The sequence below is a fragment of the Taeniopygia guttata genome, chromosome 2 (genome assembly GCF_048771995.1).
Source record: "Taeniopygia guttata chromosome 2, bTaeGut7.mat, whole genome shotgun sequence".
NCBI lineage: Eukaryota > Metazoa > Chordata > Aves > Passeriformes > Estrildidae > Taeniopygia > Taeniopygia guttata.
In genome coordinates, this window is record NC_133026.1 from 90504594 (window position 1) to 90532424 (window position 27831).

The 27831-nt window shown below is 39.4% G+C and overlaps 1 protein-coding gene across 4 annotated transcripts in view; it reads left to right on the forward strand.

The window, feature by feature from the left end:
• Window positions 1–27616, forward strand: part of GABBR2 (gamma-aminobutyric acid type B receptor subunit 2) — a 451884-nt gene extending 424268 nt beyond the window's left edge. For all 4 annotated transcript variants that reach the window (XM_072924427.1, XM_072924428.1, XM_072924429.1 and 1 more), the window contains exons 16-20: window positions 769–993; window positions 7353–7535; window positions 9495–9624; window positions 18098–18215; window positions 25094–27616. In XM_072924427.1, the coding sequence (XP_072780528.1) occupies window positions 769–993; window positions 7353–7535; window positions 9495–9624; window positions 18098–18215; window positions 25094–25259 (822 nt within the window). In that variant the 3' untranslated portion in view covers window positions 25260–27616. The remainder of the gene's footprint in view (window positions 1–768; window positions 994–7352; window positions 7536–9494; window positions 9625–18097; window positions 18216–25093) is intronic.
• The last annotated feature ends 215 nt before the right edge of the window (window positions 27617–27831 follow it).

Below are 27831 nucleotides of genomic sequence, written 5' to 3' on the forward strand. Positions count from 1 at the left end.
TTGTCTGCAGCAGTTCACGTTGCAGAAAAATCTAATTAAATTTCAAGGGATGGAGATGGCTTCCTTCCAGTAAAGGCTTTCCCCTGCTGAATTGCAAAAGCATATTGCAAACAACAAAAGGGCTAAAATTTAAAAATACACCAAAGGAAAAAAGCAAACAAAAAATTGCCACAAGAATGTTTTATGCCAGAAATCATTAGATAACTGCAATTGAAGGGCCATTACCAACTCCCACTATAATAAAAGACATTATAATTGTAATCTGAACAACTCAGGGTACACTTTCTACATTGTATATTTATCTCTCATGGGACACATCTTGGTACTGCTGCTTATTAATGTAGGTGATAATCATGTAATGAATAGCTAGATTTATAAGAGTATATTGGGAACAGCTGCTAAAAATAGCTAATAAAACAATGCACATTTTATCTTTAGTAAAATCCTTGAAAAGAAACAGGAAGGACGTCTTTAAAAACTATTTAAAATATAAAATAAAGACAACCATAGCATTTAGAAAAATGTGTTCCAATCAGGACTAATTTTAAGTTTCACATTTTTCTTGTTAGAGCAGGAATCTGTCCTTGTGAGCAAAACAAAACACATAGGCAATTAGATATTGAGGAAAAAGATAGGTGTATATCTCTGAATTGTAATATCGCCTATATTTGTCAAGTTGGAAAATATACCTGTTTTTAATTGGTGCTTTTTCTGGATGACAGCAAATTCCTCTTAAAACTATCATTTCTCCTTCTTTTACTATTTCAGTTATTTGGGTGTTTCCTTGCCTGGGAGACACGAAATGTCAGCATTCCTGCTTTGAATGACAGCAAGTACATTGGAATGAGTGTATACAACGTGGGGATAATGTGCATTATCGGTGCTGCTGTTTCATTCCTTACTCGGGACCAACCCAATGTGCAGTTCTGCATCGTTGCTTTAGTCATAATATTCTGCAGCACCATTACTCTCTGCCTTGTGTTTGTACCTAAGGTAGGTGAATTTGTTTTGCATAGATCTGGATATTTGCCTGCTGTTTTGTAATTATGATGTAATATGTAGGTGTTTATCACCTTTTCAAGTGCAGGGGATGTCTATGAGTTCTTAACCAAGCCCAGCCATAAACACTTCTCTCCGGACCCTGAAGGAAAAACAAAACTTCACGACATTTTGGAGAAAATACATGAATACATGAGCTTCTAATGCCTGTATTTCTACTGAAATTGTGACTGGGGAAACAAAAGTTGTTTTTTGTCATTTCAGTAGAATAGTCTCTATTTTCAACTTTCAGGAAATTTTTGGAAATAGTGGAGATGTAATTGGAGATTCAGGGAAGACAGGTCCTGTTGTCTGCTCTGCCGTGTTTCTTCTCTTCCCTCTGCTTTTTGGTCACCAGTTATAGGTACCAAAGGAATGGCATAAAGATGTCACTAGGGAGTTTTAGGTTGGATATTAGGAAAAGGTTCTTCTCAAAGGATGATTGGAAACTGGAATGGGATAGCCAGGGAAGTGGTAACAGCACCAGCCTGACATACTTCAAGAAGCATTTGAACAACGTTCTTGGGCACTTAGTGTGATCCTTGGGGTGTTCCTGTGCCGGGCCAGGAGCTGCACTTCAGTGATCCTAATGGGTCCCTTCCCAGGATTTTCTAAGATTCTTACATAACCTAAACAAGATAATCAAGCTCTGTGTTTCTATACCTACAAAATAGTAAGATCTTTTTTAGTTCACTAGCATGATAAGAGATCAGTTATGTTGAAACCTCTAAGTATTCATTTATGGTGGTACAATAGGCTTTGTCAGTACCTCAGAGGAAAATGTATGTATGCTGCAAATGCTGACACTGGAGTTATGTTTGTTAATGGTATATTAAAGGACTAAGCGAGGCACAGACTGGGAAACACATGCTTTCATTTCCTTTTGCTCTTTTGGGCTCGGAGGACAGGTTCATTGTGCCTTGTTGAAAGAATCAAGAAGATACTTACAGAGGGCTGGAACTTGATCATTTCCCTTGCTGAGTTAAGCTTTAGACATGAATATCTCAAATGAAGGGAAAACTGTTTTTATGTAAGCTTACTTAGCAAAGCCTAAAGTACTGTGGAATGCATTCCATGTTTTGAAGTAAAATGTTCAATTGTATTCATTTTAAGTGGCTTGCATAAACATAGCTTATTACCCCAAATTAGATACATGTGCAGCTGGACGTCTGAAAAATTTCAAAGGCAAAATGTAGGTCTTTTTGCCTCTAGAATCTGCTTTTAGATTTTTCAAGTGTGTATTTATAAGAGGCTCTTTATTAGACCACATTCAATCAATGTATTGAGCAAATTGTTGTCAGTAGATTCTAGTGCTATGTGGCAACCCCTCTACTGGGGGACCAAGTATTATGTGTGCAAAAGCAGCAAGAGAAACAAGCTAATAAACTTATCTCAAAGTGTAACCACTGAAAGAAATTAGAGGTGCAGACTAACAATAGAAGCTGATTTGTGATCTGCAAAAAAAAAGCAAAGTAATTCATTCTCCAGGACTGAATAATAGGATGTTTTGCAAGTTTTGCAATTCACTTCTCAAATATTAAAAAGCCATACAGACATGTATAGTCATATTTTTGTTCTGAATCTTAGGGAAGAATCACAGCTTTGTTCTCAATTGAGGGAACATTCACAAACACAGCAATAGAGTGTACTTTGAAACACTACAAGATTTAAGTGGGTAAGCCATATGAAAATGCATATTAAAACTCCTGTGCCAAAAATACCTCCAAAGAATGTCAGAACTCTCTTCAAAGAGAATTATTAATGCTATCCACGCCCTTTGCCCCTTTGCTTTCATGCTCTTTTGCCCATCGTTCTCTTCTCTTGTCACAGGCTGTGAAATTACTTTTCTGATTCCTTTTTTAACCCATTCCTCTGATCTTCTTTTAAACCCCAATTACCCTACTCTCATTTTTTCATCAGTTCTTTTTTACTCAAAATACAAACATAAACCATAGCACCCTAGCATGAAGTCCCTAACCTCTTTCCATCTATTGTCAGGTTTCCAAATGCTTAGCTATTTAGCAATAAAATTCATCACTGGATAAGGTACAAAAAAAAGACGTTGAAGCAGGGGCTGGAATGCAGCACTTCCACTGTACATGGGAGTGTTTTCACAGCTGTAGAGTTCTTCTAGCACTCACATATATATTGTTCTACATCTCCTTTGGCCGTGCTGCACCACAGCTGGCAAACACTCCCCTCAGCCTGCTCAGGTTGCACAATATTTCCCCTGGACACCACAGATTATATCCAACACTACCTAGTTTGTGCATCTAGGTAAGATGTTACTGTGAGACAGGCACCAAATTTCTCCCCTCAAGCAATTCTGTTGTAAATTAGCACAATCTTGGCAACCTAGCTATATTTCTAGTCAATACTAAAGCCTATTGCTCATCAGGCACAGAGGATGATAATGAAGACCTGGAAGAATGCACTTTCTTATTTATTAAGCTGACCAGACAGATGCAAGCAGTAATGTGGTTCTGAGCCAGGTGAGCCTCTACTTCTCTGCTATACCAAGTGAAGTGCATTCTTTTTAACTAATCTTCAGCAGTCTCCTGGGTCAACAGTGCTGAAATTCAATTTTACCCCACAACCATTTTAAGTATGCAACCACTCAACAATGCAGACACACCAAGGAATGAAACATGACATTTTCCCCTTCCTTCTTGTCAGATCTACTAATCTTATTTACTTATAACATGGCAATTACTATACTTGTCCAGTTAAATGTCCACTTCTTCCATTGCCATAGTACCATTCTTGCTACTATTTTGTTCAGTACAAAGTGCCTCAGAAAAAACATGAGGAAAATCCCATAGCAGAATAAGAGATATCAGAGGAAAAAATGCTCATTACTCTCTTCATTTAACAGTACAAATGTTGATAGCATTATACTGCATTGTATTAACATTAACTGTACACATTCTTGTTATCCAATCAAAAGCTTTCAAAACACTGTTAAAAGTATTATAGATTTCTGTATTCAAGGGTATCTTGTAGAAGTTATCTGCAGAATTCAAACACCTATTATGTATGTTTTTTCCTGTTAGAAATTAATTGCAATGACTAATTATCTTTTCAAGGACCAAGATGTCTATGGTACTTTTCAGCATACTCTTCACTTCTTTAGAAGAAAAAATCCTAATATGCTTTCTGTCTTCATGAAGTAATTGTCACAAGCTTATCAATGTTTATGAAGCTTCTATGTCCTTCCATTTTTTTTCTACTCCACCCATTTTGAGACAAAACAATAGGGTCACTCATAGTTGCCCCACAAGTGCATACCATTTCTGTCTGCAATGGTATTAGCACATTAATTCTGATCGAGTTTCCTGCAGAGCAGCAAGACAAAATCAGTTCTAGGGATTAAAACATCCCTTTACTGTGTTGGTAGCATTTTATGCCTATTTGCAATTGGCTCTGTGGATATTCAGTGCTGACCCTTTGTGAAAATTGAAACTGCACAGATGTAAGACAGCAAGATATAAGTCAGTTCCACTAACTTTATGGTAGAAAAAAAAATTAGAAGCTCATCTAACCTCATTCTTTGTACAACATGAGCTAACCATATTGCCCATGGACTTTTTAATCTAGTTCACACCACGTGAATGAATTCATTAAACCATGTCCCTGTTGCAAAACACCCAATTTTTAGCTATAAACTCCCAGGTGAAGACGATTCAATGGAAATACTTCAATCTTATATTCAGTTTGAACTTAGACCACATCAAATTGCAGAACTTTCATCTTGTAACACTTCTGCCTGCTGCTTTAAGAAGCTTTGTAATTACCATTCTTCACATTTAACTTCATTTTCATGTGTTTTTTGGTTTTTTAGACACATCAGTCACAACAACCAGCCTAATTTGAAACAAAGAATTGTGAGAGTGAAGACACTTCCCTCTAGGAAGGCTCAGCTACAGCAAGATACCCAGGGCCTTAAGCAGTTGGGTCTTGGTTACTTCCAGATGAATAATTCCCAACTCCTCTGAGTATCTCTACCGGTATTTGAGCACATTCACAATAAGAAAAGTTTTCTCTGATCTTTAAGTGAAAATTTTGGGTTTTCAGCTTGTGTCTCCCTCCCTTTCGATCATTGAGCGGAGTCTGGCTCCATCCTCGTTACTCTCTTCCATCATATATTGAATACACATGAATATTGTCATCTCCCCACAATGTCTTCCATCTCAAGGCTAAATAATCAGTCTCTAGTCGTATCATAAGGACTGTAACCTTCTTTAGAATATTTTTGGCCCTTCTCTGGGCTTTCTTTACTGCACCTATCTCTCTCTTGCTCTGAGTAGCCCAAATCTGGACACAACACCCCAGGTGTGCTCTCACCCAGGCTGAGTAGAAAGGAAGGATCACTCCGTTGGCCCGGGGTACTGTTGGCTCATGTTCCACCACAATTTCCAGTGCCTTTACTTTCCAGCCAAACAGCCTTCATGCTGTTTGGGTACATGCTTGGGGTTTATTTCTCCTTAGGGGCAGGACTTAGTATTTCCTTTTGCCTAGCTTTAGGAGATCCCTGTTGGCCCAGACCCATTTCCTTCCAGGCTGAGGAACAGCATTAGTGAAAAGCTACCACAATCCTCTGAGCCTGTCATTTCAGTCCAATTTGAATCCACTTCAGTGGTTCCTTGCCCAGCCACTTTATCAGTTTAACTTTGAGGATGCTCTGGGAGACAGTGTTAAATCTTTGCTTAAGTCAAGAAAAATAACTCTCTACTCTCATCTACCAGCCCAGACATCTCACTGAAGACAACTATAAATCAGGTTGTTCAGGCAAGATTTCTCTTTCCTAAATCAACAATGAATGCTTCTAATCACGTTCTTTCTCTTAATATGTTTGGTTCCCCAGAGGATTTACTGCAACATCCTCCCCAGACTTAGGTGAAGGTGGCAAGGAGGTGTTTCCCCAAATTCATCTCTCACATCTCCTGAACTCAGCTGTGACATTTCCTTTCTTCCAATCCTCAAAAACTGCTCGAAATCAACATCATCTTCCAAAAGCAACAGAGAGTGGTCTCATGATGACAGGGACCAGTTCCCTTAATTCTCAAGCATATGACTTGTCCTGTTGGCTGAACTTGATGTATTCAATTACTTTAGAGGTCTGGAATTTTTGAAGGCAAGTTCTACTAGTAAAGACTAAGGTCAAGAAGACAAAGAGCACCTTTGCTTTCTCCATCTACTTTACTACCTGAAAAATGAAATGTATTATCTGCAAGTATCATCCCAATCTGTAGCTTTGGTCTATAAATACATGCCAGGGACCACACTCTTCAGAGTTTGAGCAGTAAGATCACTGTTAATCAGAAGTTAGGGCCTTACTTCATGCCACTGGAGCTGCAGAACTGTTCCATGCTCTCAAGAATAAGAGGAATCAATTCCAAAATTCAGCTATACCACAAAATCTGGCTGGGCTGTGCATACAAAATGATTGCCCATTCTCTCTTTTCAGACAAGTTAACACCTTTGGATTTATGATTCCATGCCTATTCTCTCAGGGCAGGGAGCTCCTTCAGCTTTGTATACAAATATATATGTCTGCCGCTTGGCAAGTAACATAAATTTTGCATTCTCTAGAGTAATCTGAGAATTTTTCTCCCTGCTGCCAAGCAGCAGTAACTTTCTCTCCTCATGTCGAGGTGATATTTTCACATTGTCACTGAGTGTAAAATTTTACTTATATTTGCTTAAATTAAATATGTTTAAGGTTAACCTTTTTCTAAGTGGCTTGTTTAATTTTTTTGAACAGATTTGGTTTATTTTGGGTTTCTAAAAACTAATTAAGTTTCTGTTATCTCCAGAGTGCAATCTCCATGAGTTCTCTCTGTTAATACTCCTGCTTCATGTCTCTCACTGCTTGAGTGTTACTTGTAACAGCAGGAAAGGAGAAATTTCAAATGAAACTGTTCTTGGGAAGAGGAGGGTTTGGTGGATTGTCTTTTTTCTTGAAGAAATATATCCTTTGAAAGTACAAACATATCAGTGAAGGAGAAAAATACATATGATAGACTATTAAAATATATTTTAATATATTTAAAATCCAGATAAATATATTTTGAATTAGTTTTTCCCCAATTTTTTTGAATACTTCCCTTTTCATTATCATTTTCATTCAACCTATTCTATAAAGTTATTTATAAATCATATCAAGTAGTGCACATGGCAAGCAGAGCTCACTTTCCAAAGTTTTATACTTGAAAGTCAAAAAGGAGCTCTTGGTTTGCCTTTCAGTATTTTGAGATACAAAATAAATAGCTGCAAAATAAAACAGGATTTCTTAAGGCTTTTCAACCTTTCAGCTCATCACACTGCGAACAAACCCAGATGCAGCCACACAGAACAGGCGGTTTCAGTTCACTCAAAATCAAAAGAAAGAAGATTCAAAAACATCAACATCAGTCACCAGCGTCAATCAGGCCAGCACATCTCGACTAGAAGGATTGCAGTCAGAGAACCACCGCTTGAGAATGAAAATTACAGAGGTATTCTTTACTGCATATGCTGCCTATTCTTTACTGTATATGCACTTTATTTTTCATTGGTTTTGGTTGCAATTCTGAGATCTGCTTAAATGCTGACTACTTTTTAGAGAAACTAGTTAACTTTTCCCACAGAAACAATAGGAAAGAGACAACTTATATGGATTGCTAACTAGTACAGCAAGTAAGTGGCAGGTGTGATAAAATGAAAACGTGCCTTAGCAAAATTGAATTAAACTTTCCCTATTTAATTGTGACAAGCCAATTACCCTGCTGTTTCACAAGGACATGCTGAGTTCCACAACTCCAGAAGTGTAACCTATACAAGCAAGCACAACAGAGATGTGCAGCGCCAGGGCCACTTAAGGGCTGTCTTTGTTCCTGTTTATGGTTGAGTTCTGATGCTGCTGTTGCTGTTATTTCTCAACCTCTCTGAGAGTTTGCTCAAAAACTTGTTAGACATATATTTACATCTTCCATGAAACAGAATTACATATTTTCTTAAGGCAGAAAGATACCTTTATGAATGTGTGAGCTGACTCTTTTGGCACAAAGGTGGTGGTTTCTTCAGTACCTGCTGAGGGAAAGGCTGAGTACAGGGAGTACATGAATTTCATTAGAGCTATGGCATGTACATTTATAGTTATGCCCATCCTTGCTCAGTAGACCTGAAACTATGACAAACCAGTCTTGAAGACTGCCTGATTTTTGATACAAGATAACCATAACTGATCATATAATGAAGAAATTTACCTGTTCTTACCCAATCTGTATTCCTATACCTTGAAGAAAAACTATATAATTGCAGCAGTTATTTCTTTGCCCTGATCTTAAGTAATGACAATTTCCTAGGTAACTATATTTACTCAGGCTACCAAAGAGTCCAAAAGTAAAAGTTGTCTCTGTCTTGTTAAAGAAATTTAGTTCAGCTTTGCCAGGTTCCTTTCATGTGAGAGCCTTGAAATTTTTAATGAAGGCAGCTGCCTGCTGGCTATTTCTGTTCCTTTACTCTACTGTAGCTTTTTTCTACTAAGCCTCCTAACACAAGCTCTCAGCCTGTACCTCACAAGGCTCATGATGGTTAGCACAGGTAAGACTGATCAGAGCGGCCATATTAGTACTTGCAGGGCTCTGACTATTTCTTTTGGGCTTTGCTTAAATAGATTGAATTCCAAGAATCAGTGGGTCCAAATGAGTTTCATTGTCAAGGAGATTTGGAACATGCCCTACCTTGGCTAGCAGCTACATCTCTGGCTCATCTAATTTAAGTTGCTGTGTCCCAGTTCTATAAGGAATAACGTAAATTTAAATTCAGCACTTTTAAAACTCAGTTAAACTGGTAGTGAGTGGGATGTACTCTGGACACCACACCTTGCACAACCGTTCGCAAAGAGGATTAGGAAGCTTGTTTCTTGTCATTTTCTATTGGGGCTGTAGACAACTGAGTATAAGTCAGCCTCTGAGGAGAGCACACTGTGCTCTGCTCAGTGCTAAAATTGCATTTCTGGTAGAGTTGACTGCAGTCACTCACATAACTGGACATGCCATAGCTCCCTTATATTCTCCTGTATGTTCAATAATTTGATAGATGAAATGGTTATAGCTATGTATGCCACAATTTTACATGTAGATAATAAATAGTTCAGATGTTTTCAGACTTGGCTTTCTTATGCCTGTATATTTCTCATTTGTCAGTACACTTGAATTGATTCTACTGTCAACTACTAAAGCTTATTCCTCTCCTATGCCCTGTGCACAATATCGCAGTTGAACACCATTTGTTACTTGTAGCATTATTTTTAGAGGCAGTGTAGTAGTGCTATAAGAAAACTGTATTGGTCACAAAGCAGTAATTGCATTACCACCTTCCTTCCAGTCTAATTATAGAAAGCTGTACCTCATTGCAGATACCTGAAGCAAGGACTCATGAATTTTCAAGGATTTGTATTCATTCTTTTGCAGCTGGACAAAGACTTGGAAGAGGTCACAATGCAACTTCAGGACACTCCTGAGAAAACAACATACATTAAGCAGAACCACTATCAGGACCTTAATGACATTCTTAGTATACGGAACTTCACAGATGGCAAAGGTGAGTGTTAGTAAAACCGATTGGTAGCTTAACATGCGAAACCTTTGAATAGCAATCTCATTGAATTGGCTTCAGAGCACTCAGACCTTAGTAAGAAAATTTAAATATTTTGTTTGAATTGCTGAGAGTATGCAGATTCACGCAATAAGCTACATAGTACCCACTGAGTAGTTATTTCTGTATATACATCTTCACTACAACACACATGGTGAAGTGGGAAACTTTAAGAAGTGTACTTATGTTCAGAAACCAAGTTTTTTGTGCTGCATGGGGAGAGGAAAGTCACAGAATTTTAAGCCAAATTTAATATGTACTTGCCTGACTATGATGCTGAAATCCTGCTTTTGGACACTGCTATCAAACACATAAAGGAGAAGCATGCAAATATTTCAGTGTTGGTTTGGATTCCAAATGCAGAATTGAAACCACTCATGTATGAAAGTTCTTCCCTAGGAACTGATTAAAAAGGATTTAATGACAACTGTAATATTCCTAAGTTGTTTCTCCTGTGTCTCTTGCATCACTCCCTGAAGAAATACATGCACGAGAATTTCTTCCATTAGAGCAATTTTTCTTTTTGGGAAACCATAAATTCTGGAGCATAGTGCAATAAAAGTGGAAGCCAGGATACCCACCTTCCATATCTGACTCTAGAATGGATCTACTTTGTAACTTCTGGCAAATAGCTTTGTACAGCTGACTATTACTATAGTGTGTGAAAACCTGGTTGCTCCGTGTTCGGAATTTGTATATCTGCATGTTTATTGCACTGCAAGGCTCAGGTTTCTTATTGATGTGGCACCATAGGCTTGATTATGCGGGACAGAAGTTACTTCTATGAATATATTTGAAGAACAAATTTACAACCAGGGCAACAGTTCACATATGTTTTTGAAGTTTATTGAAATTTCTCTTGGATAAGTTTACTTTTTCTTGTGCCTTTTGTTTTAGCCTGGGTATGCAATGGGTTGTATAACTTGTGGCACAAAGAAGAAAAAGGGAGTGTTCTCAGTGTCGTTTTTAAAAGTTAAAAAAAAAAAAAATGAAGAGGGGAAAGGAGGAAAAGGAAAATGTAAATAGTTGCTGGAGGCGTGTGATTATTGGGCTGAGATCAGGAGCAAGAAGTAACATCAGTGAGTGGGATGAGGCAGTTTGAAAGGAACACATAGAATGTTCCTCTCATGTCAGATGCTCCAGGAAAAATGATAAATCATGAATAATATTTCAAGCAGAAGAGATATATTGCATTGTGCCAAATGCCCATCTGAGTCTGGGTATGAGAAACAAAAAATGATTCTCAAGAAATACACTGGGTATAAATTTAGGATGGATGCTTCCCACAGCAAGATGCACTCCAATAGCAGTAGGAGGCTGGCAAAGAAATCAAGGATAAAATATAACCTTTCTGCACTTACTTGTGGCTATGTCTACAAAATACATTGATGCCTAACTGCTGCTTTGAGCAACAGCATCCAAGATTGTCTTTGTTTCTAATTTTCCCCCAGTACAATTCCCTAACTTTTACATTTCTGCTGTCAGATGCATATTTAAAAATTATCTCTAATCATGGACCTTAATGTTCAGAGTAGCCCTGAACTATGTATTCTTGGGATTTACAGGGTAGATATTCTGCACACTGAAGTTGTTGGACAATTTTCTCAATGGACCTTCCACATAAAGGTCCACACAAAAGATGGGACAGGTGGAGAAAGATGGTTTTCCTTGTCGAAATTTACATGGAAAGGTTAGAGCATCCATTCACCTGGGAATGAGGAAGACATGGATCCCAATTTGCAGAAGGTGTTTGAAGCTTGGTCTCACACCTGGTTGCAAATACTCCATGCATGCATATTATAGTGTATCCTGATTCTGACTCAAGTGACATTAAATATTCATACTTCAAGGCTCTGAGCCACTGTGATCAGCCACCCTTGCTAGCCTTTTCCTGTCCCTCCAATTCCATTTCTTCTGCCTCTTATCTTTCCACACTTTCCTGTCCCTTATCTGCATCTGAATTTCCTCTCTGTTTCTCTCACTGCACCCATTCCTAATAGTCAACCTATGTGCTTAATATAAATTTGCTGTTCCAATCAGAATAACAAGACTTTGGAGAATTCATGCTGCTGAGTCACTGCTGATTCTGTGCAGATATAAACAGACACCACTTAAATGGTACTTAAAAAAATTCTGGCCCTTACGGCTACAGGAAAGCTAACTCCAAATGACATGACTATGCTTTCTGTAGCTATGCATTTCATGAGCTTTCAGTAAAGTACAGAAACTTGAAATTATGCATCCCTGATGGTAGTTGAGTGAAGCTTCAGAATTGTAAATAATCTATTAGCATGACCTAGAAGTGACCATCTCTCTCATCCCCACTGTGCAGCAGGGGAAGCCAGTCCAATATTAGTTTAAAGGTGATGATGAGATTTGTGCCTCGCTTGATCTTGTGAAAAGTGTGAGCTGGGAGAGCGGGAATAGGACAGTGAAGAGAGAGGCTCAAAAGAGCAGCTGACTTGGAGCTAAAAATCATAGATAATTTTCCACATTTACCTTGTTGCTCACTTCTATGTGAATTGTTTTTATAAAAGACCTTGCTGTTCTGGAGGAGCTCACAGGGAGAATGCCATGTAGGGTAACCCCGCTGCTATTGCTTACACAAACTCAGAGCACTTGTCTTCACAGAACAGACCATAACATAGGATTTAGGCAACGCATCTTGAACAAGCCCTAATCAAACTTTAATGTCATAGTACACTTCAGTAGGCTTCTGATCTGTAAAAATTGCCCAGAGTTTAAAATCCTAATTCTTATAGCCAAGTGCCAAAGGAGGTTATTTGATTCATCTCTTCCTTCCCCACCACCCTCATTTACATCAAACATACGGATTTAATATACAAATTGGAATTACTTTAGCTGAAATAAGTAGGTACAGCTGTGAATACAGGCCTATATCAGCCTGACCCCAGGCAGTGTTTCATAACTTTGGGATTCCTGCTTAGTTATTAACAGCAATGGCTCCTGGTGTATCCCAGGAGCTCTTTGCTGGCACAGGGACTCCTTCGTTATAGCACATTTCAGTACATCTCATTTAAAGAGAGGTATTATCTGAGATGCTCAACTCTTGTTCACATTTGCATGATGTCCCTGAGACATCTACAGCAATTGGCTATGTAAGAAAAGCAATTAGGAAAATGTGATTTGTGGTTTATGGCTTGGTTACTTTCTTTTAATGTAGGCTTTTTAGCTGCAATGCTATATTGCTTTGTGTGGTGAAGCAGTTTTAGCATGCTCCATGGACTCTGGCTCTGAAACTTCAAGTGCTGGATTTAAAAGGGCATCCCCTTATCTTAATTTCCTACATTCCTCGGATGACTTCGAGTCACTGCACCTGCTAGTGACCTCAGCTCTGTGCACAGAGCAACATTAACTTCTCCCCTGGCATTTGTGGTATCCGGCGGTCTTGCTGTAGTGGCAGAGCCACATTATAGCCTGGGTTTCAGGCAGGGATGGGGTGTGGGGGAGGCCAGTGCTTGACTCAGGCCATCTCTGCAACTGACAGAGCCATTCAGTTCAGAAGAGTCAGGCTTGGAGGCACGGTTGTGTTTGCCAGGCTCACATTTGGAAAAAAGGAGGACAACAGCCTCAACTGTGATGCTGTGTAAAGGAAGCGAGTGGGGAGGCGGGCATAATTTTGCTACTCTTTGAATCTTACTATCTTACTCTACTTGACTTTTTGATGTTTTAATAAATGAATTATTTCCATGTGACATAATTCACAAAATCATGGATTGAAAGAGTTTTATATAAAGCAAAGCACAGAAGAAACCCTGGAGAAGAATCTACTTCTATTTCTACCTTGGCCAGTGCATTTCAGAGTAGCATATTAGGAAAATTGTACAGAAGAGCAAGAGACAGCCTTGCCACAGTCCCCTGTTATGAGAAAACCCTTTTTGCAGGTTCTCTCTCTGCAGGCACCCTTCCTTGCTCAGAAAACCTTGTCTGTTTTAAGCCAGAAAGCAGTCTTTACTCATTGCTGTAAATGGGCTGGGAGCATTCATTTACATGTCAGCTATGCCTACATACTGTCACTTGTCACCCCACTCCGATGTTTCCTGGTGTTAGTTTTTCCCCATGTAAAAGCAGCTCAAAGAAAAACAGATTTCAAAGGCATGTTGCTCACAAATGCAAAGCAAACCAGAGTTCATCTGTGATAGATGGGGGAAGTATTATTTCTATGAAGTTCATGCAATTCAAGCATTAAGGTTGGGATTGAAAAATAGATTCAAAGGTAAAGGCTTTCAGAAATAAATCTTTTAGAGGGATGGTGTTTTGAAGCAAGGATGTAGTTCCTTTCTTTATAGAGATGTATAGAGATATGTATACTAGTTTCTATGAAGCCTAACAAATGGATTCAATCCTGAAATTGGAGCTTGTTTCTGTTTCAACAGAGAGACCAACCTATCAGATGTTCAGTACCTGCTCTTTCTTGCACAGAAATGAATCTGTAGTAAAGGGAATTTCTTCTGATTAAAGGTGTATAAATCAAAACAGAATCTTGCTGGATTTTCTTTTTAAAAAATTTTCTTCTCAAAAGACAACTATCAGAAGCTATGATTTAGATTGCCAGTGTAGTGTGCTTACTTCAGGAAAACTTTTTTCTGATTACCAGTAAACGATGTGATTGTTTTAATTTTTCCTTTCAGTTTACTTTCTTAACACCCTATTTACATGGAAAAAACAGAGACTGGCTAGTCATGTTTCACAGTCCAAACAACAGAACTGGAAAAAATTACAGCAGGTGTTCAAAATCTGCCTGTAGTTTTAAAGTTTCCTGAGCTCTTTAGTCAATCAGCAAAGTTATCACTGCCAGATCTTAAAAGTCCTTCTTAAACCACACTAGCTTCTTTGTGGAGCATAATATATGTTTTCTAGCAAAGAGAAACAACAGTCAAACTGAAAGATATTGGATGAAAAGTAGTTCTGTCATGCAGTTCTAAGCCATCAGATGGTTATTGCCACTAAAGCATAATGATGAAGATGTTCAATAAAGCTGCAGTGTACAAACATCAAAAAACCAACCTCTAGTTAAAAAAATATGTTTTTTAAACTCTTGGAAGAAATATAAGCATCATCAGTCACCTGGTGCATTCTGCCTGCAGCTGAATGAGGGTTTTTAATATGCATGGCACATTTAAGCCTGCCCAGGTAATTTTGGCAGCACGAGGTTGCAGGGATTATAGGTCACCCCTGGCAGAGGGAGAGAACAGCTGGGAGCAGTAACCTCCTCACTGAGCCCCTGGCAACCTGCATCAGGTGTGCTCTTGCAGCTCAGAGCTTTGTAAATGGAAGCTGGTTTTTTGCTACAGGTAGGCAAAGGTCCCAAGCTAAAGACTTCTGGCTCTCACCAGCCACTGGCAGAGAGCTTTGTTTTATAATGAGCCCATCGCCAAGCACTCTGTGAGGCCCTTGAGATTTATTTGTCTTTTCTCCCGACAGCTTTCTGAATGGAAAGTACTCAGGCATCACTTATCCAGACTTCTGAGTTCCGGTTTGAGGTCTACAAAGGTGAAAATTATTTAGAAGGTGCTTCTGGTTAATGTAATTTCAATTTAAAAGGTAGTTACATCATCCCAGTGTAACTTACTGGGTAGAATCTGCAGCAGCAGACAGTGCCCTGAGAATGGAGGGCATTTTCCAACCAGCATACCTAATGGACAGAGGAAGAGAGAGAATGGAAAAGTATCAAAAACACTGCAACACTTTCCATGGAGAACTGGAAAATCAAATGTTTACCACTACTTTCAGTTGTTCACGTATATAAAACTAGTTTTCTAAACCCTTAAGTTTTTTAAGTGCATATGGCAATAGTGTTTTTTCTTTAATCTCCGGCTCCCAGAAGCATATGACTAAGTGAGAATCTTGCTTTTCATTATTTAAATGAAAGGTAAATGAAAAATAATGATATTCTTGTTTCCATAGCTGCAAAATAAAAACCTAACAAATCCTCTCCCAAAATGCTTAACAAATAAGAATTATCTAATTTTTTAAAAATTTTTAAAGAAAAAATGAAAAAAGGGAAAAAAGTGTCTGTGTTTTGTCTGTATTTTATACTTATAAAGTAAAATTTGCATTTGTTAGCCTTGAATGCAGAAATTTATTCAGTGTATTAAGAGCAAGTCATCTGCAAGAGTGGTAGAAGAGTCTATTAAGAATAACACACAGTGTTATATGGGCAGTTGGTGTTGAGAGGTGAGTAGGAAGAGAATATATGATTTCTGCTCTACTCTAAACTAAATCCCCCACCTTTTTGACAAGGACCACCTCCTTCTCTTTCTCTCTCACAGCACATCTGAAAGTACATGAAACTCCTTTAGTGTGTACAACACAGATCATTCTACTGAATAACATATTCCCAAACAGCAACCGTTGCATTTTCCAATAATCTGATGAATAATTATATCTCTAGCAGCTTTGTAAAATGTTAAATTGCTTATCTTGGCAAAAGGAGTTGGAACCCTAAATGCCGCCGTGCCACCCAGATGCCCCCGAGCGTCACCTGCCTGGCAAAGGCACAGTCAGCTGCAGGGGACACTCTACAACACCTAAAATAATTAAATTTAGAGTTTTCCATCCCTAATTACAAGGGTTACTCAAATTTTTACTTTGGTCTATATCAAAAAGTCAGCAGTTTCCATTGTCAGCTTAGATCAACTCAGGACTGAATGTTGGTTTTAATCACGGAAGTAAAACGGGTTCTTTTTTGCATGTCTGTTTATAGACATCACAAGACTTTTATGCAAATGTCAAACTTGATATACAAAGAAATGCAATGCACAGAAAATAAAAACTGAGCTCTTGTGACAGAAAATGCCACACCAGCAAACTTCAGGCTGCCCTGAGATTATATATCTCACTGCTTATCTTTTCTGTACTTCCTTCACATCTAAACCATCAGTGAATCCTGCCATCTCCTGATTTTAAACACTCTTCTTGCTGCAACTGATTTCCTTAGCTCTCTTCTTTCTTTTCTTTTTGGGGCATTATCTTGCCCAAGCCAAAGCAGCTTCACATGTTCTGGTCACCTCCTTTCTCACCCAGATCCTTCTCTTCAATGCAACATCAGTGAAAAAATCTTGTCTCCTCCTCTGAGCTGTAGTGATCCCCATGCCTGCACATTGTTGCTTCCTCACCTACACACTTGGTTGTTGCTTGCTTGTTAGATTTTTCACAGCAGGAAGTGAATGCTATCAAGTAACGCCAGGGATCACCTTGCTGGGAGGGCAATTATAAATGCTGGAATTAGCCCTCAAAACATTTATGCTTCCAGCTTCTTTCTTCAATTTGTGTTTCTGCTGCTTGTTTTGTCCCCCCAGTGCCTGGTGACAACATATACATTCCTAGCATGCTGGGAGCTGAGCATTATTTGGGGCTTCTGAACATGAGTATAACAGAAATCAGCGTAACTCTTCAAAATGTACTGACTTTTTCATGTCATTTTCCTTTTTTCTTTACTCTTTCCCTGCTTTCCCCCCTCATATCCACTTTCATGTTCAAAAAGAACATAAAATTGGATATGAGAAGAATTTACCTCTTGAAGAATTTACCTCAGACTCCTCTTCCATGCTTTCTCAATGCTTGAGGCAATCACTGCTCCTCTGTTTGTGTGGCAAACAACTGCTGGTGATGGATTTGGAGCTCTCTGTAATCATTTATGAAAACTGTGAACTGCCCTCATTATTCAGATGCTTTCCGTGTGATTTTATTTGGCTTACCATAGAAAGAGACTTTGAAAAAGCAGGCAGGAAGAGAAAGGACCTTAAAATGGATGTGTTTGCCCATGTTTCTCAGGGCAAACCATGGGCTTCAGCACAGCTAGCCAGGGACCCCAGGACACCCAAGGGAATCAAGAATTATGATCTGTTTTGTTTTCACTATACGGAAAGGAAAAAAGTGTAATGACGTCATTAGTTGTCCTTGCTGCAGAAAGCCTATGGACCAGTGCAACTGATATGAATCATGTTTCCATGCAGAAAATAATGGCAGTAGCAGACAGTCAGATGACAGCACTTAATTTCATGTGTGATCGTAAGAGTATCAAGGGTTTACACATCAATGAAATTATAGTTTTTCTAGGAAAAGTCTTAAGAAGGAGGGTTTATGCAAAGGTTACAATTTCTAACTTCAAGTACAGTATAGTTACATTTTTTTCACACAGACCAAGACCAGATGAGAGAGCATGATGTCACTTTTGTCACTTTTCTGTTTCTTCGCGATGGTTCTTATAGAGCAACACATCATCCAAAACAGAGGAGTACCAAATTCTCACAGCAAAACTTGAGACTATGCTGGAATATAGGCAGTATGAGTTTACTTTGTGGCATTATGGATATCTGAAAAAAGTTAAAATGAAACTATTTTTAAATGGTCACTTGGTCACAGTAAAGTAAAATTTAATGTGTTGTCCATCCAGATGGTGAGAAAGCCATTTTGAAAAATCATCTTGATCAAAATCCACCAGCACAGTGGGGCTCATCAGACCCTTCCAGAACAAGCAAAGATCCCATAGAAGACATCAACTCTCCAGAACAGTAAGTATACATCATTACCTTGCTGACAAAATTTTAATTTAAATTATTACATTTCATTTCATCAAAGCCTGTATTTCCCTTCCATACATTTTTTATGGAAAGACCTTCACTGTAACACACTTTCAGCCAGCCCTAGAGAGGGCCTGAAACATCAGCACCTAGAGAATGTGAATGGCACCTCCTGAAGCACCAGTAGGCAGCAACATTGTACTGTGCCTCCCTGCCACCAGCTCACCACCCCAATGGAACTTAAAGGATATCAGAGGCCTTAGATCCTAAGGTGCCCCAAATCAATATGCTTCTTTTCTCTTGCTGGAAACATCCATAGCATGATGTCCAAATTTTCTGTAGAGAGTTGCAGGATTAGCTGTGCCCAAAGTGTGTGGAGGAGAGAAGAGGATGTATATATGCGCACAAATGTCTTAGGACTCTTGTCAAAGGTCCAAGTCCTTCCACACACCACCCAGAGGGGTTCACAGTGTACATAGACATTTTGTTCTTTTGCATTCTTCAGCTAGATGAGAATTTAAAAATGTCCTGAGGGCTTTTCAACGTTGCCATAGCAGCTGGACCCGAGTTTTGGCACAGGAAAGCTCGCACTAAGTAGTTTCCCTTAGAAACAATGCTGCAGCTAAAAGGAGAGGATGGCACAAAACACTGGCTAGATTTGCAGAAGGGAAATAGGCTTTTCTCTCTAGGAACCTATACAATAAACTTGTGTCCTACCCTCCACCAGCTGAGCAGGACCTGCCATGGACAGGAGCTCAGGGAAGTGCCGTTCTTGTGTGTGCCCGGATCAGCTGTTTCCCCACGGCAGCCTGGTTACACAAGCATCACTTCATCAGTGTCTGAGCTAATAGCTGTCAGACTCCTGGGCAATTTAAAAGCTTATTTAAAAACAGAATAAATTAAGCAAATTGCTAGAATGAGTCACATTACATCAGCAACAGCAACTCTGGTTGCAGATAGTAGCTCCTGTCTTGTACTACCTGGAGCAGGAAAACACATGGATGTCTAAATCTGTCTTTGCACTCAAAGAAAAAACCCAACCCAAACCTGCGAAGAAGCTAATTCACACACACATATTCACCAAAAAGAAATCCCACAGTAGATGAAATATCTTGTAATTTCACAAAAGCAGGGCTCTTGCTGAGAGCGCTCTCATGACTTCATGGGGTCAGCAGAGTGCTTTAATGCATAGCTATTAAAGGCCTGGTTTTTTTCAGCACCATTTGTCAGAAATAATGTAGTGTGAATTCAGCCTCATCCACATGTGGCCCACTTACATTAAGGGAGATGCTAAGAAAAACACAGACACTCAGATAATCCAATTGTCTCTATACAGATTTAATAGAGACAAAGAAAAATATTTTGTGGTGACAGAACTTCCTCTAGGCTAGCGATAACTGATGAGAAGACTGAGATTTCCTAATGGTTCTGGAAAGTGGATCAGTACAAATCTGAACAATCTCTGACATTTATGGAAAGCAATTAATAAAATCCTGCTAAATCTGAACAGTGTCATTCAACACTTACACAGCTGTGACTATGCCAGTTCCAAGGGCCAATCTCTCCCTTGAGAACGAGTTGGCACTTTAGGTACCAGAGCCACATTGCCCAGACACAGTGGATCTGCCAGGGAGGAGAAGTATAGCTGCCTTCAGGACTTCCCTCTTTTTGACAAGGTTGCCTCTCTCCAAAATTTGTACTCTAAGATATCCTTCTGCACATTTTCTGGGATTGCTTTTCAACATGTCTGGCAGCACTTCTGTCCTTTGATGGCAGCTAAATGTAAATTTTTTGGAAAAAAAAAAAAGAGTTAAAAGCAAGCAGTAGTTTCTGTCTTTCTCATTTCACTTCATACATACGATATCTGATAGGTAGTCACACGGTCTAAGAAACTTATTGCTTATTCAAGAACACAAATCTCAAGGAGAATTAGTCTGAAAAATATTTCCTCTTGGTCATAAACCTGTGAAAGGAGGATGTCAAGACAATAATTTTCCTGCAGAAGTTTTAACTCTTTAACAGCTGTGGGGAAGAAAAAAATCATCTCAGCTTCCTGCGCTTGTCAGTACTTTTGAGAACTGCCATCTTCTAGGATGAAAGCTCTTATAGAGTCCAGAAAGGAGCTGATTTGGTATTTTTTCATTCTTTCTCCCCATTAGTGCTACATTTGACTCATTGTAAGATCCCTTATTCTACAGTTGTGCACAAAGTAAAGTCACAACAGTATACACACACCTTATAGTGCAGGAAGTTGTTTCACATTTGTTGATGGGGTGATGTTTACACTGTCACAATCAGAATGTAGAAAAAAGGTTTTTTGTGCTGGGCTCAGATTTAGAACCCTGAACCTAAGGAAAATGCAGTCTGTATGACTGTAACGCAGCCTTAGAGCATGAATATAGATAGACAAATCTCAGTTCCCTTGGCAGTTCCTGCTGGGCAGGACCCAGTAGATTTTCCATACTGCCATGTAAAATTTTCCATACCCAGTCAGACCATCAGATAAGAGGAGAAAAAAGTGGGTGCTGACTGCTTTCTTTCCTGTTTACACTCTACACAGTATAAGTTAACACTTCCTATAGCAAGCAAAGCAGCGCACAGGCACAAGCCCTGCACTTTGATTTCCCATTTTTTAGCATACTGCCCAGCACAGCTGTACCAGTTTGTACACTCCCAGGTAATGCTCAGCAACAATCCTGGGGGATACTTAGCTGTGTGGACAAACCCTGTACCATGCCAGCTTATCTCAGGTCCAGAGAGCAGTTGGAACCGGTTTAAAATAGATATAATCCTTTTCCCAGTAGGATGAATTGTCTCTCAGGCAAAGTCATCTGCTTTGATGAGCATCAAAGTGCATATTTCCTGATGGGCAGTCCTGCTTATCTAAAGATAACATCAGTCAGCTTATCTGCATGATGGCCACATTCAATGGTTTATCTTCTGTGACCCTTTAAAACATCTATCTATGCATTTCATTCCTGCATTTTGTTCCTTTTCATCAGTGACCTACATCCAGCAGGTCATTAGTTTTTGCCGTCATTGGAATTTATTCCAGTCTCATTTTAACAGCAACAATACGTAACAGTCTTCCAGATCTCTAAGTAGAGGTGATGACAGATTTCTGCAAGACCCCACTAAAACTTTTCATCTTAATAGACTATTTCTATATGCAGGTTTTTTTATAACCTTCAAAGCATAGCTTCAAAGCATAACTGGAACCAGTTATGTTAATTTAAATAAAAAAAAATTCTCATTCAAAAAATTTGGTTGTGACTGTATTATTGCATGTGCTTCAGCATTAACTGGGTTTTGTTATTTGGTTTCTTCACTGAGAGTGGTTTATCTGTGATCTATCTATCTATGATCCTACTCTAATGTGTCATTAAAATAAGGTGGGTTTAGAATGGTTAGTTCACTTGGTAGTAGAACATCTTGCTTTACTGTAGTCTTTTAGAGCTTCTACAGCTTCTCTGCATTTGCTAAAAATCAACATTAATGTATTGCAGAATTAACTGGAATAATCCCTGAGTGTTTAGACACAGTTTACACACTCCCACAGAAATGCAGATGTTTGACTTGCAAAAATTTGTTTCAGTCCCCCCACTTACCAATGGATCTTATTAGTGGTTTTCTGTAGCAAAACCAAAATATATTTCAAATGCCTTGCTCCCCCTTGTGGTATTGTGCATTCCCATGTGCATTACGTTGTGTTCCTGCATTGACATTGGAAGTCAAGGTTTTACCTGATTTTGTGTTTCCCTAATAAATGGCATTTCTGTACAGAGCTGAGGACACTTGCCTTCACACAGAATCTGACTAATGGGTGCTCTGGGTGTGGAATCATCTTTGCTTTCCATCTCCTTCAGTGGCTGCCTGTGATTCTAGATCCAGATTACCAACCATTACCTTTCCAAACATACATATCTGTTTAGTGTGAACAACTTGAAACAAATTCCTAGGGTCATATAATGGTTTGGGCTGGAAGGGATCTTTAAGGGTCAACCAGTCCAATCCCCCTGCAATGAGCAGAGACAAATTCAAGTAGATCAGGTTGTTCAAATCCCTGTCCAGTTTGGCCTTGAATGTCTCCAGGGATGGGTCATCTGAGCCACTTTGTGGGAGTGTTTCACCACCCTCATCATAAAAATTCATTACTTTTATGTAGTCTAAATCTACCCTCTTTTGTTTAAAACCTCACACAGCATCCTCTCACTCCATGCCCTTGTAAAAAGTCCCTCTTCAGCATTCTTGTAAGCCCACTTTAGGTACTGAAGGCAGCTTTAAGGTCTCCCTGGAGCTTTCTTTTCTCCAGGGATGAAAACACCAGCTCTCTCAGCCTGTTTTCATGGAAGACATCCCTTAGCCCTCTGATTTTCATTGTGGCTTTCCTCTGGACTCACTCCAGCAGGTCCACATTCTTCTTATGAGAAGAGCTGAATGCAGTATTCCAGGTGGGGTCTCACCAGAGGAGAGCAGAGGGGCAGCATCACCTCCCTCATACTGCTGACACAAGGCTTTTGATACAGCCTAGGATATGATTAATTTTATGGGCTGCAAGTGCACATTGCTGAGCCATGTCCAGCTTTTCATCCTCCATCACCCCATTTTCTCTTGGCAGGACTTTTCTCAATCCCTTCATCCTCCAGCCTATATTGATACCAAGGATTCCCCCCAAAGCACTGGTAAAATGTGACAGGAGTGGAAGAAGGGAAAATAACTGATATTGGGGAGAAAAAAAACTATAAAGGATGAGACAAGACACAAAATTTACTTTCACTTCAGGCAAAAATACAAGATTTGTTTGGATTTTGCTACTTGTTTTGTTTTGTTTCATGTTTCACTTTAAGGGTTTTGTCTACAATCTTGGTTGTGTGCAAGTCTCCAGGCTATGGTTCTCTGCCCCAATTCCAGGAACCAAGTTTTCAAGTGAAAGTAAACTTTTAAGTACAGTTAAAGCAAAATTTGCCACCCACTGCAGCCTCCATTGGCATAGTTAAATAAACATTCTTTGTCCATGGTATGGCTAACATTGAAATGGATGAAAAAAAAATCCTTTTCACTTGATTATGCAACTGGATTCTCTTGGAGTAGCTTCAAAAAGCCCTTTAATGAGAAGTCTATAACAGTTGAACAAAGTAAGCGTTTCCACTGGTGGGAAAATAAGTGCAGGCAATTCTGCATTTGACCCCTCAACAAGAGACAGAATGACAATCCACAGCATCAGGCTCATAAGGATTCAGCACAGGGAAACATCAAGCCATGCCCCCCTTGCATTCCTTGGGAACAAGGCATGACTTCATTGATAGCACCAGGAAGAGCCAAGCGCAGTAGCAAAATAACAATGAATGTATTTTGTTTAGTTCCAGGAATTCACTGCCAGCACTAGAATGGTCATCACTGAGGACTAACATTGTGTGAAACTTTAGAAAGGAGTTTGAGGGGGAGAAACAATGAGAAAGAGTTTCCTGGGTAGGAAGACAACAGCTACTCCTATGCACCTTTGCATAAACAAGCCAAAGTTTGTAGTGAAGAAACTAATGAGGGGAACACTACATTTCTTTCTGTTTGAATTTAAAGTTATACTGCTTGGTCTCTAAGCAGTGAAATGAATGCCTTAGTATCTGTCTTTGCTACCTGACACCAAGCAAAAAAGAAATTAAATGTCATTTGAATCAAAAAGGCTGTCCAAAGGCTAGCTTTCAAAGAAACACCTCTTATAAAAGTCTTTCTACACACTGTCGTTATATCAGATAACAGGCAAACATAAATTTAAAACTCTATTATACTAATACAATGCTTTCTGTGGGATTTTTGTACTGAAATCCAAAAGTCAGTCCTCAGTTCAGCTCAGTCACTTTGACATCTTTCTTCTCTTTAGAAAGTTCCTCTGTGTTTCAAGGGGGAATGTCTTCAAATACAAAGCCATCCTGATGATAAAATGATTGAAAATATCTATTACACTAGCAAACCGCAACAGGATTTTGATTTTATGAAAGGTGCTAGTATAGCCACAGCACAGGAGTAGCAGAGTCCTTTTCTTATGGAACCATCCTCTCCAGGGAAAGGGCTTAGAAGCAGTACCTGTGAGCATGATTTAGTATTAATTAAAAAAAAAATTTTACTCATTATCATGATGTCAATCCACTTGGGAAAATAGATACAGAATGTGGGATTCTGGAACACTGAATTTTAGTATGGGTGTTGGGCAGGACTGGTTTTAGAGCGCCAACTCCTCAGTCCCATAGTACTGCCCAACAGAACTCAAAAGTATCTATCACCTCAAAAGCACAGACCCAAACTTTAAAGAGGAGCAACTTAAAAAGAGGAAAAAGCTATCAGTCCCAAATCCCTCCCACCATGCACCTGTGTTTGCTTTAGCTGGAGTTGCAGAAATGCCATGCTTAGTACTGACATCCGTGTGCGAAGTGATGCGTGGCTTGAAACTCAGTCTGTGACCTCATTCATGTCTACACAGTTGCATGGGGCTCTGCAGGCAGCAGATCACTTTGCAAGGAGTGGGGGGTCACCAAGCCATACACCCTCTTTGCAAACTTAAGGTTTTCCCTTTTCTTGCTATCAGCAGTCTAACAACCTGAATGTGGCCGGGAATTTCAGAAGGTTGTGGGATGCTGAGAAAGCACACTTCATTTCCTTTGTCGTGTCCATCCTGTCAGAAAAATTCCCCAAGGGGAAAACAACATCATGGTGGCACAATTCAGCATCAGCAAGTGCGATGCCTTTGGCATTAACCCTGTCGGTCTCAGCGGCAGGCACAGAGGGCTCCCTCGCAGCAGCCTGGGAACACATCAGCCATGTGATGCGCTCCATCTGGCCCTTGGCTAACGCTGTTCTCCCTGTCTCTCCCGCAGCATACAGCGCCGGCTGTCCCTGCAGCTGCCCATCCTGCATCACGCCTACCTGCCGTCCATAGGAGGAGTTGATGCCAGCTGTGCCAGCCCGTGCGTCAGCCCCAGTGCCAGTCCTCGGCACAGACACGTGCCACCCTCCTTCCGAGTGATGGTTTCGGGGCTGTAGGAGGAGGAGATCAGTGCTTCCTGAACTGCTTTTAAGTACTCAAAGACTGGACTAAACATCCGACCTAAAACTCTGCTACAAACATGTAACATTGACTCTTGCCGCAGAGGAACTTCTGCTGAGGCCCTCGTCACAGGAGTGCCCACGTAACTCGTGTGAAAAAGCAAAGGAGGACACAAGGAGTTTGATCTGTAGCCTTATTCCTGGAGTTTTTATTTCTTCACCTAGAAGTCACTGAAAAGTGTTTCTTCCAAAATTTCTACTAGCAACAAGGATGCTGGGATATATGGATCTTGCAAAAAAGACACTAGGGAAAAAAAAACAAAAACAAAAACAAAACAAAACAAAAAAAAACACTCAAATGTCACTGAGCTTTACATGGCTGCTGAGAACATGCAATTCTATACTGTATCCATGTAAGGAAAATGTAGTGGTCGAGCTATACCATGTTGGAATAGATACACTCATTTTTACAGGAGTTGTGTTAAATCGCTGGAAACATTCTGCACTGGTTAGTCTTGCCTTTTTTCATTTCAGGGATGATGTTTAGTAGGAAAGAAGAATTGTGAGAAATGATTCCTCGGGTGTCATTGAGACTCTGCAGTGCTGTGAGCAGGGTCACCTTTACCATGCAGCTGTATGTGTAACCCAAGCAGAGCCTGAAGCTCCAGCTCTGAGTTGCCACCAGCTGGAGAGCTGTTGGTTGCAAGCAGAGCACTTCACCCTTCTCCAGGGCAATGGTAGTGACTGCTGACCATCTGCAGTTTCATTTTTAGCGAAGTTTCTGCACCTATTTCAGGATAAATACCACCAACCATAACACACTAGACTGTCTGAAAAAGTCCTAGGGCTGATAACTCAGGAAACTGAGGACAGATGGGTAGTAAAGTCTTAGTGCCACAGGATGAATTGTTTTTCCTAGTCTGTTTGAATCGTGTCACACATAATTACAATAAAAATAATTGAGTGGACTTGCCGGGGAGGGATTAGGGCACAGCACTTTGCTGCTGCGGGCAAAGCCTGCAGCGCACATAGATGTGAATATACACTATGTTTGCTTTTTACCTGCGTACGTGTGACAGTTGTAGTGGATAGGAGAGGACAAATCAAATCTACCAATAGAATATTTTACCTGACTCCTGAAAGGACTGTGAAAAAGCAGTGGAGTTTAAACTTTAGCTCCTTTCCCTGAACCAAAGTAATTAGGAGGAATGATAGTGGTGTACCGTCTGGACCAACTCTGGAGCCAAACCCTCAGGCACAGGTGAGACACACATGCAGCTTTTTTTTCCAAGGGACTGGAAATGTATCCTCCCAATGTCAGGGCTGTTTGCTAAAAGTAGGGTAAAAAAAAACAAAACACATGAAGCACCCTCTGGGCTCTCAGTTTTCTTTAATCAACACTTGTGCCCCTCAGACCAAACCTTTGGAATGACATTTGTACAAAGGTTTACAAATCAGCAATGACTGAAGCACAGCTGAAGAGGTTCCTTAGCTAAGGGATTTAACTGCAGCTTTGACAAGCTAGCATAAATCTCCATTAAAAATAAAACACACCTCATAGTGGCCAAAATCAACATGAATATGTATCTGAATCTTACAAACAGAAGCATCACAAAATATTTCACTTGGCACATACAGTAAGAGAGGTTGTGGAAATATCTGTAGCTTTTAGAACAAAAAAACATGTAAGTATAAACACAGATAAACTAGAACTCATTACTCTGTTTAAGCACTAAACACTGACGTCGTCACTCAATGTGTGTTGACAGTATTCTCTTGCTTTATTAATATCATCAGGGCCTGGTTTATTTTAAAAGGAATGTTAATTTTTAAAAAGAGAAAATTATGATATTGTATATAATGTATACACAAAGATCTCTGTAGAAATATTATTCCAACATAGCAGGAAAAAAAATAATTCAGAAGTATCGGACCATTGGAGGTGAGTGTGTGTGTGTGTGTGTGTGTGTGTGTGTCTGTAACTTCGTGAATACTGACTGTGTGACGTTTATTAGGTTTAAACCATGCAGTACATTCTTTGTCTCAATGATACGGTAGTTTCTCCCATAACATTTTTTTTACTTTACTGCAGATAACAAGACCAACCAAGTGAATATAGCTATTTAATGTTTCTGTTCTTTTATACTGCAGCAAAAATGTACTGTAAATTTATGAAGAGGCTGTGCCCCAATGGCATTTTCCAATGATGTTAGTGCACAAATGCTTTAAACTAGACTGGAACTGCCAGAATAAAATGTAAATGAAGAATTTCTTGTATAACCTTATACTGCATGAGATCAATTTTTAATAAATTGTTGCAAATCTGTTTTTATGAATAAAATATATAAAACTTAGCTTTTTGGCCTCAATGCCCTCTTCTCCCATTACAAAATCATTTTTGATGAGAGTGTGTGTGTATATATATAAACATAGGTATATATAAAAGCCTCCTTGGAGAAAGAGTAATCCTATCACAAACCTACATTTTAATAAAAATGTAATACGCAATAAAAATACACATCCTAGTTGTTGAACAGTTTGCATTTGGAGATAACAGGTAGACAAGCCT